The sequence below is a fragment of the Piliocolobus tephrosceles genome, chromosome 6 (assembly GCF_002776525.5).
Source record: "Piliocolobus tephrosceles isolate RC106 chromosome 6, ASM277652v3, whole genome shotgun sequence".
NCBI classification, from domain to species: Eukaryota; Metazoa; Chordata; class Mammalia; order Primates; family Cercopithecidae; genus Piliocolobus; species Piliocolobus tephrosceles.
Genome location: NC_045439.1, coordinates 154,235,459 through 154,254,561, shown reverse-complemented (window position 1 = coordinate 154,254,561; position 19,103 = coordinate 154,235,459). Strand labels below are relative to the sequence as shown.

The 19,103-nt window shown below is 44.4% G+C and overlaps 2 protein-coding genes across 2 annotated transcripts in view; one reads left to right on the top strand and one right to left on the bottom strand.

Annotated features, from left to right (window-relative positions):
* AVEN (apoptosis and caspase activation inhibitor) overlaps positions 1-5,871 on the bottom strand; it is a 186,726-nt gene extending 180,855 nt beyond the window's left edge. Inside the window, exon 1 of the mRNA XM_023230218.2 lies at positions 5,469-5,871. Coding sequence (XP_023085986.1) covers positions 5,469-5,717 — 249 coding nt within the window. The 5' untranslated portion in view covers positions 5,718-5,871. The remainder of the gene's footprint in view (positions 1-5,468) is intronic.
* CHRM5 (cholinergic receptor muscarinic 5) overlaps positions 1-19,103 on the top strand; it is a 99,630-nt gene that overhangs the window by 67,739 nt on the left and 12,788 nt on the right. The window contains exon 2 of the mRNA XM_023230216.2: positions 13,377-13,683. The gene's annotated coding sequence lies outside the window, so the exon portion shown is untranslated. The remainder of the gene's footprint in view (positions 1-13,376; positions 13,684-19,103) is intronic.

Below are 19,103 nucleotides of genomic sequence, written 5' to 3'. Positions count from 1 at the left end.
AAAAGAAAAAATAGCACCCAAGCCTGTAGAGTTACATAACATTCTTTAAGTCAACATTTATTACAGAAAACATGAAATGGTAACCACTAAAAGATTTTCAAGTATGAAAATATATTCTGTTAAATAAGGTTCTGTGGGGAGATGGGGCATTAAAATACAAGTAAAAAAGAATAAGAAACAACGGAAATCTTCACACTACTAAAGAGCTGGGTTTTGTTTTTGTTTTGAGACAGAGTCTCACTCTGTCTCCAGGGTGGAGTGCAGTGGTGTGATCTCAGCTCACTGCAACCTCCACCTCCCAGGTTCAAGCGATTCTCCCACCTCAGCCTCCCAAGTAGCTGGAACTACAGGTGCGTGCCACCATGCCCAGCTAACTTTTGTATTTTTAGTAGAGATAGGGTTTCACCATGTTGGCCAGGATGGTCTCCATCTCTTGACCTCATGATCCACACACCAAGGCCTCCCAAAGTGCTGGGATTACAGGCGTGAGCCGCCACACCCAGCCTGAAGAGTTTATTAATGTGATTTTTAAATGGATAAAGGCAAATATCAAATCACTCTAGTATTTAAAATCCACCCATAGCCAAGTGTGGTGACTCACATCTGTAACCCCAGCACTTTGGGTGGCTGAGGCAGGAGGACTCCTTGGGCCCAGGAGTTTGAGACTGGCCTGGACAAGACAGCGAGACCATCTCTACAAAATACAAAAATATTAGTTGGGCGTCGTGGTTCACGCCTGTACTCCCACCTACTCAGGAGGCTGAGGTGGGAGGATCCCTTGAGTACAGCAGCTGAAGGCAGCAGTGAGCTCTGTTCACACTACTGCACTCCAGTCTGAGCAACAAAGAGAGACCCAGTTTCTTTACAAAAAAAAAAAAATCAATTTATAAAAATTGTGTGAGTTTTATTTAAAATGTCAAATATACAATATGTTGGAAATGTTGTGTTTTGAAATTCTCTGATCCACTGATAAAAATGTGTTAGATGTAAACTTTAAAGTACATTGTACATGGTTTCCCAAAAATTTTTTAGGCAGAATACAAGCAAAAAATTCACTTGTCTGTGTTGATATTGAAAATATGTAAGTGAAATAGTGGTCAGTGAGAAAAGCAACTTAAAAACAGAGTATGTTAACAAGGATACGGATGCCAAAATAATTACAGTGTGTGAGCAATGGTCTGCAGCAGGAGGAGAGGTCAATTTCAGGGATTACCAAGAGCTAATCTTTTTTTTTTTTTTTTTTTGAGGCGGAGTCTCGCTCTGTCACCCGGGCTGGAGTGCAGTGGCCGGATCTCAGCTCACTGCAAGCTCCGCCTCCCGGGTTTACGCCATTCTCCTGCCTCAGCCTCCCGAGTAGCTGGGACTACAGGCGCCCGCCACCGCCCGGCTAGTTTTTTGTATTTTTTAGTAGAGACGGGGTTTCACAGTGTTAGCCAGGATGGTCTCGATCTCCTGACCTCGTGATCCGCCCGTCTCGGCCTCCCAAAGTGCTGGGATTATAGGCTTGAGCCACCGCGCCCGGCCAAGAGCTAATCTCAAAGCAATCTTCTGTTGGGACACTTAAGCACAGTTCAGTTTCTAACCAAATTTGCTTCAGGCTTTCTGGAAAAAAAGGAAAATAAAGTCTAGAGGCTGTGATTTCAGTTTGAGCTTTAACAGGTTCTCAGTCTCTAGCTGGCTGACATGTTGCTGGTGGCTACTTTGAGCAACAATGAAGGAGCAAGTCCTCAGACACCTGCCTGTAACTGACCTGACACCATTTCTTCCCTCCAGGCTCACATAAAACTTGAATAGAAAATTACAGATTTCCCTTTTACCAAGTGAAATGAAAACGTCAAAGGCATCTGGTATTAATCACTACTCAGGCTTTATTTATAAAGCAGAAGTTTGATCAGAATAAAATGCCTCCAGATTCTACTTTTTAGTACAACTATAAACAGCTGTCTCATCTTTTATTGAATGTAAGTCATTTTAAAAGGAATATGAAAAGCTGCAATATAAATATGGAGCAAGAAAGAAAAGGTCTGCTAACACCCACAACAACTGAAGATGGTACCAATATTACCTTAAAATCTTATAACCATACTAAAACATCAGTTTAAAAAAACAATCAGGCATGTGAAAGAATCACTCCACAGTCCTCCACACACCCCTTTTTCAAATCTCAAAGTCATTCCAGGAGCAGTTTAGAGCAGCCGTCGAAAGAACAGGCTCTGGAGTGAAAATGCTGGGGGTGGAATCGAGGCTCAGTAATTTTCTGGTTGAGTGATATTAAAAAGTTATTTCACCTCTCCTAACCGTGAGTTATTTCACGGTGCCTCAGCTGTCTCATCTCACAGTAAGTACTCAACAAATGTGAATTACTGTTATTACTACAGTAAGGAAAAAAGAAAAAAAATGCCAAAGACTGCCAATAGGCCTTGTCTTCCTCTCTGCTAACAGCCTATCACAAAGCTAAATACTAAACAATTTTAGTACTGGGAGGAGTGATGGAGGGTTATTTATTCATTTAGTTAGCAAGTTAGTTGAGACAGAGTCTCACTCTATTGCCCAGGCTGGAGTGCAGTGGCACAATCACAGCTCACTGCAGCCTCCACCTCCAGGGCTCAAACACTCCTGCTGCTTCAGCCTCCCTTGCAGCAGGGACTACAGACGCACTCCACCATGCTCGGCAGTTTTTGTATCTTTTTTATAGAGATGGGGGTATCGTTATGTTGCCCAGTCTGGTCTTGAACTCCCAGACTCAAGTGATCCACCCACCTCAGCCTCCCAAAGTGCTGGGATTGCAAGTGTGAGCCACCACACCCAGCCAGTTTTTTTTTTTTTTCTAAGTTAATCATTGTATCTAGTACAATAATGCTTCTAGTGAGTATTCTGCAAAGATAATTATGATCACTCATAATCAGTGAGCTTAGAGCTCAGATCATTTACAGAAGGAATGACTTAGGAGCAAGAGACTAAGAGATGTACTCAACTTAGTACTCAACTAAGTTATCTTGGAGTATTACATAGCTATCTAGAAGTTGGTTAGTTTGATTTTGTTTTCCATTTATACGCAATGGTCCAAAATAGAAAGCAAAGGTGTACACAAATTGGTTTCTGAAGGTGGACAACTGGTCTTCATATGGCTGGGAGTCTATTATGATTTTTTTTTCTTCTGATCATTTCAGTTACTCTCTCCTTGGGGCACAAATGCACCATGGGATATGAGAACAAGAAGGCTGCAGCAAAGTCAATCAATCTTGTCTCATGTAATCGTTAAGCACCAAAAATGGTGTCCTAGCAAGACTAAATACAAACGGTACTTCCGAATCTGAGAAATGGAAGGAACTTAGAGATGACCAATCCAAACCAAAATTAAGAAACAATCTGCCCAACATCCCTTCCTCCAGCTTTGGCTGAAAACATGATGATGAACGGATAAGACCAACTCGACAAAAGAAAAAGCCTAAAATTTTAACAGAATGTGTTACAATACTAGCTTACATTTTTTAAAGTCTTGGATTATTCTTTCTCTTTAATGATATACCATCATGGCCGGGCGCAGTGGGTCATGCCCGTAATCCCAGCACCGTGGGAGGCAGAGGCAAGTGGATCACCTGAGGTCAGGAGTTCGAGACCAGCCTGACCAACATGGTGAAACCCCATCTCTACTAAAAATACAAAATTAGCCGGGCTCATGCCTGTAATCCCAGCTACTCAGGAGGCTGAAGCAGGAGAATTGCTTGAACCCGGGAGGCAGAGGTTGCAGTGAGCCAAGATCATGCCAGTGCACTCCAGCCTGGGCGACAAGAGTGAAACTCCATCTCAAAAAAAAAAAAAAAAAAAGATATATCATCATTTCACCCAATTTAATTCAACAGAGATTAACAAAACAGAAGCAACTTCACTCACTCAATTCAACTGAAAGACGCTTATTAGTAAAGTCCTGTGCGCCAGACACCATAGTTAATACCAAAGGTACCATTACTACAATTGCTCTTAAGGCACGATCTCTGCAGCCAACAAATGTCTACTTTGTTCTCAGTAAAGTGGTGACTGGTTCACAAAAAAGTAAGAGATAAAATACAGTTGACTCAAGGGCAGCTTGATATAAATCCCAGCTCTGCCACTAGCTGTGAAACCTTAGGCAAGTCAATTCATCTGTAAAAATAAAGATTACTATATATATACACATATATATGTATATATAAATAATATATAACATTGTATTTAATATACAATTACACACTATTATATTACATAATTCTACTTACATATATATTACATATATATAATACAGTTATAAGGACAAAATGTGATATATAGTGGGTACTAGGTTGGTCTTAGTCTGTCATTTCCTTAGTTGCTGTCAGTTTACACCAGGTAAACTGACCCTAAAAATGTTTTTATATCTCATTCAAGTTTTGCCTATTACCTACCTTAATCCTAACAAGATTTAAGTTTGTTACATTTAAATTTAAGTTTTATAACTTTTTTCCAGCTCTGTATTGCTGTATACAACCACTCTCTTTAGGAATATCTTATCTGCTATGCCCCTGAGATACTGTAAATACGTCAGTGAGAGCAAATTTTGCCTCATTCAAAAAAGAATTTTTTAAATCTGTGTGCATAAGAATGCAGATTATAAAGATGGTCTTGTCCTACAGATGTTAGGGAAACAGAACAGCTCATAAAAAGACAGTCCTCTAACTCCCTTACCTATGATTAATGCCCCCATATATATCATCCCCTGCTCCAATCTCCGAAAACTTTCCTTCTATGAATGTGTCAATAAGACCGATGATATTGCTATTACAACTCAGAACTTGACCGCTCATTTATAAATTGAAAATTCAAAACGACAAAGGCCAGTGCTCCCTGATTTCCACACATATAGGTATGATAAAAGAGAACTACGCTAGTACAAAGAACTATGCATCTGGTCCCGCCCCTAGAGTCCAGTGGTAGGGATCATTCTTTCATTCAACAAACTTTTTATTATGCACCTGCTGTGTACTAGGGATTGCACAGATAGTGAACAAAACAGACCAAAAAATCCCTTCCCTCGTAATAACAGGAGCGTGCCCACAGAGTAAAGGCTGCCGAGGGATCACGTCCTGGCCGCGCCTCCGTCCCACAGAGGTAATCTTACAGACACCCCAGCCGGCCCACGGGCCGCCGAGACCTGCAGCCCCGACACACTGACTTGTCCTCTGGGTTCCTAACCCGGACCCTGGGGCAGGCTGGGAAACCCTCCGACCCCACCGTCTCGCGCCAGCAGGCCCGGAAGCCGCGAGGCGAGCCAAGCGCACACCCAGGCGCGCCCCCGCCACCATCCGCCCGTCCCGCGCAGGCGCCGCCGCCGCCGCCGCCGCCGCCCGTCTGGTGCGCGCCTGGCGCGCTCTCTTGAGGCTCCTGACTGGCGGCCTCGGCCCGGCTTGTCCCAGTTACACGCGGTCCCAGCCCCACCAGCCGTCGCCTCTTACCGGCGCGCTGGCCCCTGCGCCCCGGCCTCCCGGCTCCCGGCGGCTGCCTCGCGGGGCGCCTCCTCCTCCTCGGCCTCCGCGAGCGCCGCGGAAGCCCCGGCCACGGCCCCGGCGTCCGCCTCCGTCCCCGCCGCCGCCTCTGGCTACCGCCGCTGCGGCCCCGGGCCGCTCGCTGTGGCGGTCTCCGCCAGGCCGGCCGCGGCCGGGCCGCCGCCCGCGGCCTCCCCGAGCTCCTCGCTCCGCCTGCATCTGGCCGCCGCCGGCGGTGCTGAGCGCGCGGGAGCCGAGCCGCGGCGGAGACGCCCTGGCCCCACCGGAAGCGGGCCGCACGGAGGAGCCGTGAGCGAACGGCGCTCGGTAGCAGCCAGGCGCGGGGTGCGGGGCCAGGGATCGAGGCCGGCCGCGGCGGGGCGGGGCGGCCGGGGTCCCGCAGGTGGGGCCGGAACCGGGACCTCGGGAAGGCCGGACCGATGGGAGCTGGAAGTGGTGGGGGTCTGCAGCGGGGCAGGGGGGTTCTCAAGGCAGCAAAGATACGTGGAGGGGAGAGACGGTGTTAAGTGCAAGGACGAGTCATAAAATAAAATTTGTATAATGTGAACTTTCGGGAAAAAAAGGTTAAATGTGTGTATTTGCATAAGAAAAGGTCTATACAAATATATACTAAAATGTTAGTGGTTAACTGCTCAGATTTCCAGTGAGTTAATTTTTTTTCCTCCGTTTAAATCATTTTAAAACTATACCGAAGTCAGGGTTCAGGAGGTGTGGATGTAAAGACAGTTTGTGTCTGGTGAGAGGTGGACTACAGCGCGTGGGAGAAGGAACAGTGCGAAACTGGGAGATGGCTAGAAAGGGCGTCAAGGTCCTCAGCAGAATATCTGTAGAAATGACTACTATAGCTGACATTTATTGAGCGCATGAGTATTTCATTTTCATAACAGCTCTATGAGGTAGGGATGACCGTTATCCTAGTTCTGCAGTGAGGTAACAGCCTTGGAAAAGTTAAAAAAACTTGCCTAAAGTGAACAACTAGGTAGTGGTGGAACTGGCATTCTAAGGCGGTCTCGCTCCAGTCCCTTCTTTCAATCAAGGAGGAAAAATGAAGGGGAACAGTTGGTTACACAGATGCATGGAAGCAGTTTTTAACTTGGGACTGAAACCACAGAGTCTGGCCCTGTCGCCCAGGCTGCAGTGCAGTGGCGCCATCTAGGCTCACTGCAAGCTCCACCTCCCGGGTTCACGCCATTATCCTGCCTCAGCCTCCCTAGTAGCTGGGACTGCAGGTGCACGCCGCCATGCCCGGCTAATTTTTTGTATTTTTAGTAGAGACGGGGTTTCACCATGTTAGCCAGGATGGTCTCGATCTCCTGACCTTGTGATCCACCTGCCTCGGCCTCCCAAAGTGCTGGGATTACAGGCGTGAGCCACCGCGCCCGGCCTTCATTGCTTCTAATTGCCTACTCTGCATCAGGCACAGTGCTATGTCCTGAAATTAAAAACAAAAACAAACAAAAAAAACCTTGCCCTGCCCTCAAGTAGCTCACTGCCCACAAGGAAGATAATCTAGTCCTGCGAGCAGATGATTACAGTACAGTGCAGTGTTGCTGAGTGCAGTGAGAGAGTCAAGGTCAAGGCCCGAAGAAGAAAAGTTGAATTATGTTTCAATGGGTTATCCAAGGCTTCATGAGAAATAGACCCCTGGACTAAGGCCTAATGGCTGAGTAGGAGTTTGCCTGGTTGGTAAATGGGAGTAGGGGAACCTTCCAGACAGAGGGAACTATTGAAGGATTGTCAACTCCAGAGAAACAGTCTTAAAAATGATAACACTTGTAGAGCACTTATATGCACCAAACACTATTCTACATGCTTCTCATATCACTTCATTTGAGACTAATAGCTGCCCTGCAAGGTAAGCTAGTGTTGTCCCCATTTTACAGATCAGGGATCTAAGACACACGTTAAGTAACCTCCAAGATTACACAGTTACAGGCCAGGTGCGTGGCTCGTGCCTGTAATCCCAGCATTTGGGGAGGCTGTGGCGGGTGGATTGCCTGAGCCATGAGTTCGAGACCAGCCTGGGCAACATGGTGAAACCCCATTTCTACAAAAATTAGCTGGGCATGGTGGTGTACGCCTATAGTTCCACTACTTGGGAGTCTGAGATAGAGAATCGTTTGAGCCCAGGAGGCTGAGGCTGTAGTGAGCTATGATCGTGCATGGGCAGCAGAACAGGACTGTCTCAAAAAAAAAAAAAAGATTTCAACATATGAATTTTGAGGGAGATGAACATTTAGACCATAGCAGTGGGGAAGGGGCATGGCAGAATGTGGTTAAATATCTACCAGCACATCACTGGTCTAGGCTCTTACCAAGTTGGAGATTCACACATTAATCTCAAACTAGATATTTGCACAAATCGGACTTTCTCAATGTTGGCACATTTAGGGCTGGATAAAATTTTGTGGTGGTAGCTTATCCTGTGCATTGTACAATACTTAACAGCATCCCTGGCCTCTACCCACTAGATGCCAGTATCAACCCCTCTCCCCCTTATTAAGACAACCAAAAACATCTCCAGACATTGCCAAACGTTCCCTGAGACGCAGTCACCCTGGATGAAAACCACTAGCACAGATAGATGGGTGCAAAAGGTACATTTTAATATCTAAGGCGCTACCAATGTAATTTATCCAAAAAATTATCCAGCCCTAAATTTGCCAACATTGAAAAACCCTGATGTGGGCAAATGTCTGGTATGAGATTAATATGTGCATCTCCAATGTGGTGAGAGACGAGACCAGTGGGAAATAGGGCTTGAAGGAACTATATAAATATCCCTTAAGAAGCCTCCAAAATTATGAGGTAGAACAAGATCAGTGGCTTTCAGATTAAGCCAGTATTATTACGGCACATTCACTATGCTTGATACTTTCAACTGGTCAGTGTAAGACTCAGTAACACTTTTGAAAGGTATGCCATTTTAGAGAGAGATTTGTTTGTGGATGGTGCTAAGATTTTTTAACATTTATTTTGCACCTAATACTATTCTAAGCACTTTCCACATGCTAACTCATTAAATCTTCAAAATATTCCTATGAAATAAACACTATTATTATTTGATTTTACAGATAAGAAAACTGAGTTGCAAAAAAGTTAAGTAATTTGCTCAAGCTAATAAGTAATAGAACTGGGATTTATACCAGTATAGTCTAGTTCCAGAATCCATGCCTGTGAGTCTATTCTGCAGATGTCCTAAGAAGTCCGGGGGCTATGTTACTCTCCAGCTGTTCTTTCAAGGCTTATTCTGCTTTTCTCAATTCAACCGAGAGTGTTTCGGATATGGAAAATTCTGAGGTTCCCCCTTCTAGCACTTCCTAATTAGCAGACACAATTAGCCAAAGTTCTTTCAACAAGGATATGGTATATACTGTCCTTGTGTGATTCTGGTCCAAAAATGTGTTATTAAGGTTTAAAAATACCACACAAGTACCTCCTGCATTTTGAGCAACCAGAGACCTTTGGATTGCATAAATAACAAAGGGAAGGAATATTTTCTGGTATTGCTTTTACTTGATAGTCCTGATTTTAAACATATGCCATTGCATGAAGAAAAAATGCAGTTTTCCCTTAGGAAGGATTCATGAGAATTCATGAGTATCAAAAACAAAGGACTGAATTATATAGGTAGCTCCCTAGAAACAAAACTGTACTTTTTGCATACTTTTAATACATATATGACCTAAGGTGTTTTTTGTTTTTGGCTTTTTTTTTTTTCTTTTTAAGATGGAGTTTCACACTCATTGCCCAGGTCGGAGTACAATGGCGCAATCTCGGCTCACCACAACCTCCGCCTCCCGGGTTCAAGCTCTTCTCCTGCCTCAGCCTCCCAAGTAGCTGGGACTACAGGCACGCGCCACCACGCCTGGCTAATTTTTTTGTATTTTTAGTAGGGACGGGGTTTCTGCATGTTGGTCAGGCTGGTCTCAAACTCCCGACCTCAGGTGATCCGCCCGCCTCAGCCTCCCAAAGTGCTGGGATTATAGGCATGAGCCACCGTGCCCGGCAACCTAAGTTATTTTTTAAATAAAATGGTAGCCAATTCCTTAAGGTAGTTGTTCTCAAAATGTGGGCCAGAAACAGCATCACCAGGGAACTTGTTAGAAATGCAAATTCAGTATTAGAACTCTGGGGATAAGGCCCAGCAATCTGTGTTTTAATAAACCTGCCAAGTGATTCTGATGCATCCTCAACTACCGTGTCAAGGTAGCATCTGAGCCTTCAAACATCACAAGAAACTCAGTCATTCCTACTCTAAGACTATGGATCAGCCGGGCGCGGTGGCTCATGCCTGTAATCCCAGCACTTTGGGAGGCCGAGGTGGGTGGATCACAAGGTCAGGAGATCAAGACCATCCTGGCTAACATGGTGAAACCCTGTCTCTACTAAAAATACAAAAAAAAAAAAAAAAATTAGTCTTGCTTGGTGGCGGGCATCTGTAGTTCCAGCTACTTGGGAGGCTGAGGCAGGAGAATGGCATGAACCCAGGAGGCGGCGCTTGCAGTGAGCCGAGATGGCACCACTGCACCCCAGCCTGGGTGACAGTGCAAGACTCCGTTTCAAAAAGAAAAAAAAAATAAAAAGACTATGGATTTCGTAGGCTCTCACTGTTTGACAAAAAGTAGATGTTATGATAGGACTTAGAAAAAAATGCCCTGTCCTCTTGCAAATATAAAGTTTGTGGAAAAAGTACATCTTCCTGATTCTTCTCTTCATAGGCAAGCAGATTTTCTATAGTGTAACTAGTTTCTCATGCTTAATATATAAACAATGCACAGTGGAAAACACATAAGTTTCTCAGAAGGATGTCTTCCTCTGCTATATTGTTTTGGACAGCTCCATCTACTACTGAGGGTGCTCACCAGCTACAGTTGGGGAGGCAGTCTGGCATGAGCTATTCTTTCAGCCCAGAATCCACAGCCTGTACTCTGGTGGAGACAAGGGAAAGTGAAGTGCTTACCAGGTCATAAAGGTACTTTGACTTGAAGGGCTGGAGTCATGATTAGAGAACTCCTGAAAATGAATGGAGCAAACTCCTAAAATACAGAATACATGACAATAGCTTCTTCTCTCTCCTTCCACCCTCACTCTCAGCTGCTGACTTTGCTTTCATTTCATGAAGAAATGGAAGCAACCAGAAAAGGATCTCCAGTGTTGCCATTACTACAGCTCCCAGCCTACCTGTATCTGTACGTATATTCTCTGCTGCCTTCCTTCCTGTTAGTACAGAGGGGTCTCTGCCCCAGTCCAAGGCCAAGGCTTCTATTACTGCACTAGATCTTATCTGTGCTCACCTACTTGGGGACAACTTTCCAGCAAATGCTCCCACTCTCCCCTGCACATCAGTTTTTACCTTCTAATGAGTCATTCACATTAGCATACAAGCATGCTATATTTTCGCCCTTTAAAAAAAATGAGAAAAAAAAAACTTCCTGGCCTGACACCCTAATCCATTTGCTGCATCATTTCTCTACTCCCTTTTATAGCGAAGTTCCTCAGAAGAGTCATCTATAGCACTATCTGCAATTCTCCTTTTCCCATTCGCTATTTCATCCACTCCTCAAACCTTTTGTGCCCACCACTTCACCAAAACAACTTAGCAAGTTTCACTGTGATCTCCAAGTCACTGAATCCAATGGTCAGGTCACCGGCCTAATCTTACTTGGTTTATCAGTCTCATTTGATACAGTTGATTACTCCTTCCTCCTTGAAACATTTCATTGTTGTTTCCAGAACAATACACTACCCTTAGGATTTCAAAGATATATATAATCCTTGCCCTAGGTTTGTGGGGAAGACTTGGGCAACAGTCAAGGGCTTCTGTACCTCCAGAGTCTCACATAACTTTGTTTATGGCAGTACTTCCCAGACTTTTTCATGTCTTGCCACACATAGAAAATGGTAATATTTGCCCCGTACTCTGGAATAACAGGACAATACTGCTCCCAAAAGAAGGGGACCCACCTAGCCAACCCCATAGCCTGTGGCAGGAGTGGACAGTGTATGCATTAAATGGGTCCAGTTTATGCCTTCATGTAAAGCAATTCCACCTATTTTCCTGTCCTATAACAATACAGTAATTTGGCCGGGCACAGTGGCTTACACCTGTAATCCCAACACTTTGGGAGGCCGAGGCAGGCAGATCACCAGGTCAGGAGATCGAGACCATCCTGGCTAACACGGTGAAACTCCATCTCTACTAAAAATACAAACAATTAGCTGGGCGTGGTGGCAGGCGCCTGCAGTCCCAGCTACTCAGGAAGCTGAGGCAGGAGAATGGCGTGAACCCGGGAGGCGGAGCTTGCAGTGAGCCAAGATTGCGCCACTGCACTCCAGCCTGGGCAACAGAGCAAGACTCCATCTCAAAAATAATAATAATAATAAATAAAGTAATGACTTCAGTAACAGACCTCTCTGTCACCTGAATTTGGTCTAAAAGCTCAACTTTATTCTTACATTCTCTTTTTCTTAGAACTCTAAAGATGAATTTTTTCAGTTCAAGGACTATCGTATATCCCTTTTATATGACCCACAGCACCTAGCACACTAGAGAACACAAAGTATGTTCTAAAGAACATGTCACACTGAAATCCTGCTCTGGATATTATTGTTTCAGAGATATTAAGAAGTCATTTCTTAATCACCACCTTACCTTCAGTCAGCAATTTGATTCTACCAATCAAAAGGAGTTAGATATATCTTACTTTAAAATATTCACCACAAAAATGCAAGTCCAGAACCTCCCTCATTCATTCACACACTCCTGTACTGCAAGTCCTTCCTCACATTTAACACAGTGGTACCCCATGTGTTTTAAGCCTACTTTGTCTTGATTTGTCCTTGAAACGGAAGGAGGGAAAGAGTCACTCATCAATATTCTATGTAACAATATAAGCTGGTTATCATGATGTCCCAATATCATTGGATTGTAGATGCCATTAAAGTTTTCCACTGTAGTTGCTATAGAAACAATGAAGAGTAGCAAGGACAGGTTCAGGCATAATGCTTCTCAGAGAAAAAAAAAAGAGTGTTTCAGAAAACAAAGGCCTAACCTCACCTTAGGAAAAGCCTCAAAAGTTGGCAAGGCCACTCGACAAGAAAAGGAATTCATTTGGTACACAGAGTTACCTTCTTTGATTCTTATGTTAGTTTGCTTCATTTGTAATGTATTGACAGCAAAGAACAAGAAACAATCGGCCAAGGTTGGAAACACAGAAGCTTTTATTACTGTGGGAGTCTTGATCTTATGTAGTGGTAGAAAATAAACCTGGGATGATTACTGCTCTCTCTTAATGCTGGTACCCTAAAATAAACATACTCTAGATGGTGGGATGAAAAATGGGAACTTTTAAAGTTTGAGTAATCAGGGAAGAGCTCAAAAGGATCCACACTCCCAGATAACCACTTACATTTCATTTGCCTCTGCAACTTTCCTCAAAAATAAGTTACCCCTTCATAAACACAAGCAATGATTGAAGAAGTTTATTGTGGAAAACATTCAGGCTGGAAACTCAGTTTTCATACTCAACGATCATCCAAAAAAAGAAATCGATCCATCAGCCGTGGAACCTACCTTATGTCCCAAATCCCTTTGTGGAAAGATCTGTCCAGCAGCCTAGGAATCAGGAAAAGTCATTCCCCCAAAAAGTGAGGCAGGAAAAAAAAAAAAAAAATGGGAAAAAGAGAAGGCAGAAATCTCTAAAGGCTAGTTGTATTAATTTCAAACAGGAGGAAAAAAATTTTTTTAACTCAAGTGATTTTGGAAGGCAGAGGGGGATTCAAATGTTATTACACATTGCATCGGAAAATTCCAATTTAACAGTCCCTTTGTGAGCGATCATTCCCCTTTTCTAGGAACTTAGGAAATCATTCTTAGCCTTGCAACGCATCAAGAATACTCATGAGCTTTTCAGAAATGTGCAATTGTGAGGTATGGCCAAGATGGCGGATTAGAAGCAGCAGCAGTCTGCAGCACTCATGGAAATGAGTGAAAGGTGTGAGTGAATACAACACCTTCAACTGAAATATCCAGGTTCTCGCTTTGGGACTAATCAGGCAAACAACTTGACCCACAGAAAACAAAGAAAAGCAGGGTGGGGCGACTGCCCACCTGGGAGCAGCACAGAGCAGAATGAAACCCCACCTCCAGCCAAGAGAGGCGGTGAGGAATTGGGCAACCCCACCCGGGAAACCACGTTTCTGCACAGGTCTTTGCAACCCATGGAACAGGAGATCCCCTTGTGAGCCCATGCCACCGGAGCCTTAGGTCCAACACACAGAGCTGTGCAGAGTCTTAGCAGAGCAGCCACTCGGGCACACACAGAGACCTAGCAGTTTGCTTGTTTGTTTGTTTTTGAAACAGAGTCTCACTCTGTCACCCAGGCTAGAGTGCAGTTGTGCGATCTGGGCTCACTGCAAGCTCCGCCTCCCGGGTTCACGCCATTCTGCTGACTCAGCCTCCCAAGTAGCTGGGACTACAGGCGCCCGCCACCACGCCCAGCTAATTTTTGTATTTTTAGTAGAGAAGAGGTTTCACTGTGTTAGCCAGGATGGTCTGGATCTCCTGACCTCATGATCCGCCTGTGTCGGCCTCCCTAAGTGCTGGGATTACAGGCATGAGCCACCACGCCGGGCAGAGACCTGGCAGTTTTACATACTCCAACCCTGCGATCCCTGGCAAGGCAGGAGGTCCATCTGCACATACCCTTAGGAAGAGGGCTGAAACCAGGGAGCCAAGCAGCATCTTTCTGCAGGCCCCACTTCCCCGGCACCTCACAAGGTAAGACCCACTGACTTGGAATTCCAGCCAGCCAACAGTAAAAGCTAGAGTCCGCCTGAGATAGAATCGAGCTCCCAGCGGGAGCATGACTATTATCTCTGTGGTTCAGTTGACTTAGCTATTCTAGCTTGTGGCTTTGGAGAGTCCAAACAGTCCAGACAAGAAAAGGTCCCTCCCAGCGCAGCACAGCTGCTTTGTCAGATGGTGGCCAGACTGCTTGTTTTGTCTTGTTTGGTTTTGTTTTTGGAGATAGAGTCTCACTTTGTCACCCAGGCTGTAGTGCAATGGTGCAATCTCGGCTCACTGCAACCTCTGCCTCCTAAGCTCAAGTAATCCTCCCACCTCAGCCTCCCACACCCTGTTTCCCAGGATGAGGGGCTCTCCACACCAGATCCAGGAAATAAGAAATCAAAGGGTGCGTGGGAGAAGGGATGGGGTCAAACAATAAGACCAAGTGAGTGGAGTAGCTGGGACTACAGACACACATCACCATGCCCAGCTTGTGTGTGTGTGTGTGTGTGTGTGTGTGTATTAGAGACGGGGTTTCACCCTGTTGCCCGGGCTGGTCTCAAACTCCTGAGCTCAAGCAATCCACTAGCCTCGGCTTTCCAAAGTGCTAGGATTACAGGCGTGAGCCACCGCGCCCAGTCAGACTGCTTCTTTAAGCAGGACCTGGACTCATTCCTCCTCACTGGGTGGGATCTCCCTGTGGGAGTTTCACCCGCTCCAGCCAGGGTTATATGGACAGAGCTCTGATCTTTCCCTGGGATAGAGCTCCCAGAGGGAGGGGCAGCCGCCATCTCTGTGGTTTGGTTGACTCAGTTGTTCCAGCCTGCTGGCTTTGGAGAGTCCAAATGGTCCTGACAAGGAAGGGTGCCCCCTAACACAGCACAGCTGCTTTGCCAGATCATGGCCAGGCTGCTTCTTTAAGTGGGACCTAGATCCATTCCTCCTCACTGGGCAGGACCTCCCTGTGGGGGTTTCAGCCACTCTAGCCAGGGTTATACAGACAGAGCTCTGATTTCTCCCTGGGATGGTGCTCCCAGGAGGAGGGGCAGCTGCCTTCTCTACAGTTTGATTGACTCAGCCATTCCAGCATGCTGGCTTTGGAGAGTCCAGTCTGGACAAGGAACAGTCCCCCCACAATGCAGCACACCTGCTCTACCAAAAGGCAGCCAGGCTGCTGCTTTAAGCAGGTCCCTGATCCCATTCCTCCTGATTGAGACCTCCCAACAGGGGTCTGCGGCCTAGGTGTATCTGGGCCAGCAACAGGTCAGTATGTCCCTGGGATGGAGCTTCCAGAAGAGGGAGCAGGCTGCCACCTTTGCTGTTCTGTATACCTGGTGGTATGTTTTGGAGCATACCACCGGGTACGAGAAAAACCGAGGTGACTAGGGTCTGGAGTGGACCCACAGCAAATTGCAGCAACGCTATGGAAGAGTTGTCTGACTGTTAAAAGAAAAACAAACAAACAGAAAACAACAACATCATCAACAAAAAAGACCCCACAGAAACCTATTTCAAGGTCAGCAACCTCAAAGATCAAAGGTAGATAAGCCCACAAAGATGAGACAGATTGAACACAAAAATGCTGAAAACTCAAAAAGACAGAGTGCTTCTCCTCCTCCAAATGACTGCACACCTCTCCAGCAAGGGCACAGAACTGGGCTGAGGCTGAGATGGCTGAATTGACAGAACTAGGCTTCTGAAAGTCGGTAATAACAAACTTTGCTGAGCTAAAGGACCATGTTGTAACCCAATGCAAGGAAGCTATGAATCATGGTAAAACAATGCAGGAGCTGACAGCCAGAGTAGCCAGTTTAGAGAGGAACAGAACAGACCTGATGGAGCTGAAAAACACACTATGAGAACTTTACAATGCAATCACAAGTACCAATAGCAGAATAGACCAGTGGAGAAAAGAATCTCAGAGTTTGAAGACTAGCTTTCTGAAAAAAGACAGGCATACAAGAATAGAGGAAAAAAGAATGAAAAGGAATGAGCAAACCTCTGAGAAATATGGGATTATGTAAAGCCAAACGTATGGCTGATTGGGGTACCTGAAAGAGATGGGGAGAATAGAACTGAGTTGGAAAACATACTTCAGGATATCATTCAGGAGAATTTCCCCAGCCTAGCAAGATAGACCAACGGTGAAACTGAAACAATGCAGAGAACGCCAGTAAGATACTCCACAAGAAGACCAACCTCAAAACACACATCAGATTCTCCAAGGTTGAAATGAAAGAAAAAATGTTAAGGGCAGCCAGAGAGAAGGGCCAGGTCACCTACAAAAGGAACCCCATGAGACTAACAGCAGGCCTCTCAGTGGAAATCCTACAAACCAGAAGAGATTGGGACCAATAATCAACATTTTTTTTTTTTTTTTGAGACAGGATCTCACTCCATCACTCAGGCTGGAGTGCAGTGGCACGATCTCAGCTCACTGCAACCTCTGCCTCCTGGGTTCAAGCAATTTTCTCCTCTCAGCCTCCTGAGTAGCTGGGACTACAGGGCTACAGGCACCTGCCATCACACCCAGCTAATTTTTGTATTTTTAGTAGAGATGGGGTTTCACCTTGTTGGTCAGGCTGGTCTTGAACTCCTGACCTCAGGTAATCTACCCACCTTGGCCTCCCAAAGTGCTGGGACTACAGGTGTGAGCCACTGTGCCTGGCCTCAACATTCTTAAAGAAAAGAATGTCCAGACCAGAATTTCAGATCCAGCCAAACTAAGCTTTATAAGTGAAGGAGAAATAAGATCCTTTGCAGACAAGCAAATGCTGAGGGAATTTGTCACCATCAGGCCTGCCTTGCAAGAGCTCCTGAAGCTTCCATATTAAGCACTAAATATGGAAATATGGAAAGGAAAACCAGACACTACAAAAACACACTGAAGTACACAGACCAGTGACATTATGAAGCAACCACATAAAAATGTCTGCAAAATAACCAGCTAGCATCATGATGACAGGATCAAATTCACACATAACCATACTAACCTTAAATGTAAATAGGCTAAATGCCCCAATTAAAAGACACAGCATGACAAGCTGGATAAAGTGCCAAGACCCATCAGTATGCTGTCTTCAAGAGACTCATCTCATATGTGAAGACACACATAGGCTCAAAATAAAGGGATGGAGAAAATTTTACCAAACAAATGGAAAACAGAAAAAAGTAGGGGTTGCCATCCTAGTTTCTGACAAAACGGACTTTAAACCAACAAGATCAAAAAAGAGAAAGAAGGGCATTACATAATGGTAAAGGGTTCAATTCAACAAGAAGAGCTAACTATCCTAAATACATGTGCACCCAATACAGGAGCACCCAGATTCATAAAACAAGTTCTTAGAGACCTACAAAGAGATTTAGATTCCCAAACAATAATAGTGGGAGACTTTAACACCCCACCAACTATATTAGACAGATCATTGAGAGAGAAAATTAACAATGATATTCAGGACCTGAACTCAGTTCTGAATGAAGTGGACCTGATAGATATTTACAGAACTCTCCACCCCAAAACAACAGAATAAACATTCTTATCATCACCCACAGAACTTACTCTAAAACTGATTACATAATCAGAAGTAAAACACTCCTCAGCAAATACAAAAGAACTGAAATAATAACAGTGTCTCAGACCACAGTGCAATCAAATTAGAACTCAAGATTAAGAAATTCAGTCACAACCACACAATTACATGGAAACTGAACAACCTACTCTTGAATGACTCTTGGGCAAATAATGAAATTAAGACAGAAATCAAGAAGTTCTTTGAAACTGAAACAAAGAGACAAAGTACCAGAATTTCTGGGATGCAGCTAAAGCTTTGTTAAGAGGGAAATTTATAGCACTAAATGCTCATATTGAAAAGCCAGAAAGATCTCAAGTTAAAAACCTAACATCACAACAAAAAGAACTAGAGAATCTAGAGCAAACAAACTCCAAAGCTAGAAGATGACAAGAAATAACTAAGATCAGAGTTGAACTGAGGGAGATAGAGATGAGAAAAACACTTTTAAAAATCAACAAATCTAGGAGCTGGTTTTTGAAAATAGATAAAATAGATAAACCACTAACTAGACTAACAAAGAAGAAAAGAGAGAAGAATCAAATAAACACAATCAGAAATGATAAGGGAGAAATCACCATTGACCCCACAGAAATCCAAACAATCATCAGAGAACACTACAAACACTTCTATGCAAGTAAACTACAAAATCTAGACAAAATAGATAAATTCCTGAATGCATACACCTTCCCAAGACTAAATCAAGAAGAAACTGAATCCCTGAATAAACCAATAATGAGTTCTGAAATTGAGGCACTAATAGCCTACCAACCAAAACAAAACAAAAAAACCCCAGGACCAGACAGATTTACAACAGCATTCTACCAGAGGTACAAAGAGCTGGTACCACCCCTACTGAAACTATCTGAAAAAATGGAAAAGGGGGGACTCCTCCCTGACTCATTCTATGAAGCCAACATCATCCTGATACCAAAGCCTGGCAGAGATACAACAAAAAAGAAAACTTCAGGCCAACATCTTTGATGAACATTGATGCAAAAATCCTCAATAAAATACTGGCAAATGAAATCCAGCAGCACATCAAAAAGTTTATCCACCACAATCAAGTTGGCTTCATCCCTGGGATGCAAGATTGGTTCAACATATGCCAATCAATAAATGCACATCATCACATAAACAGAACTAGAGACAAAACCCACATGGTTATCTCCACAGATGCAGAAAAGCCTTTGATAAAACTTAAATCCCTTCATGTAAAAAACT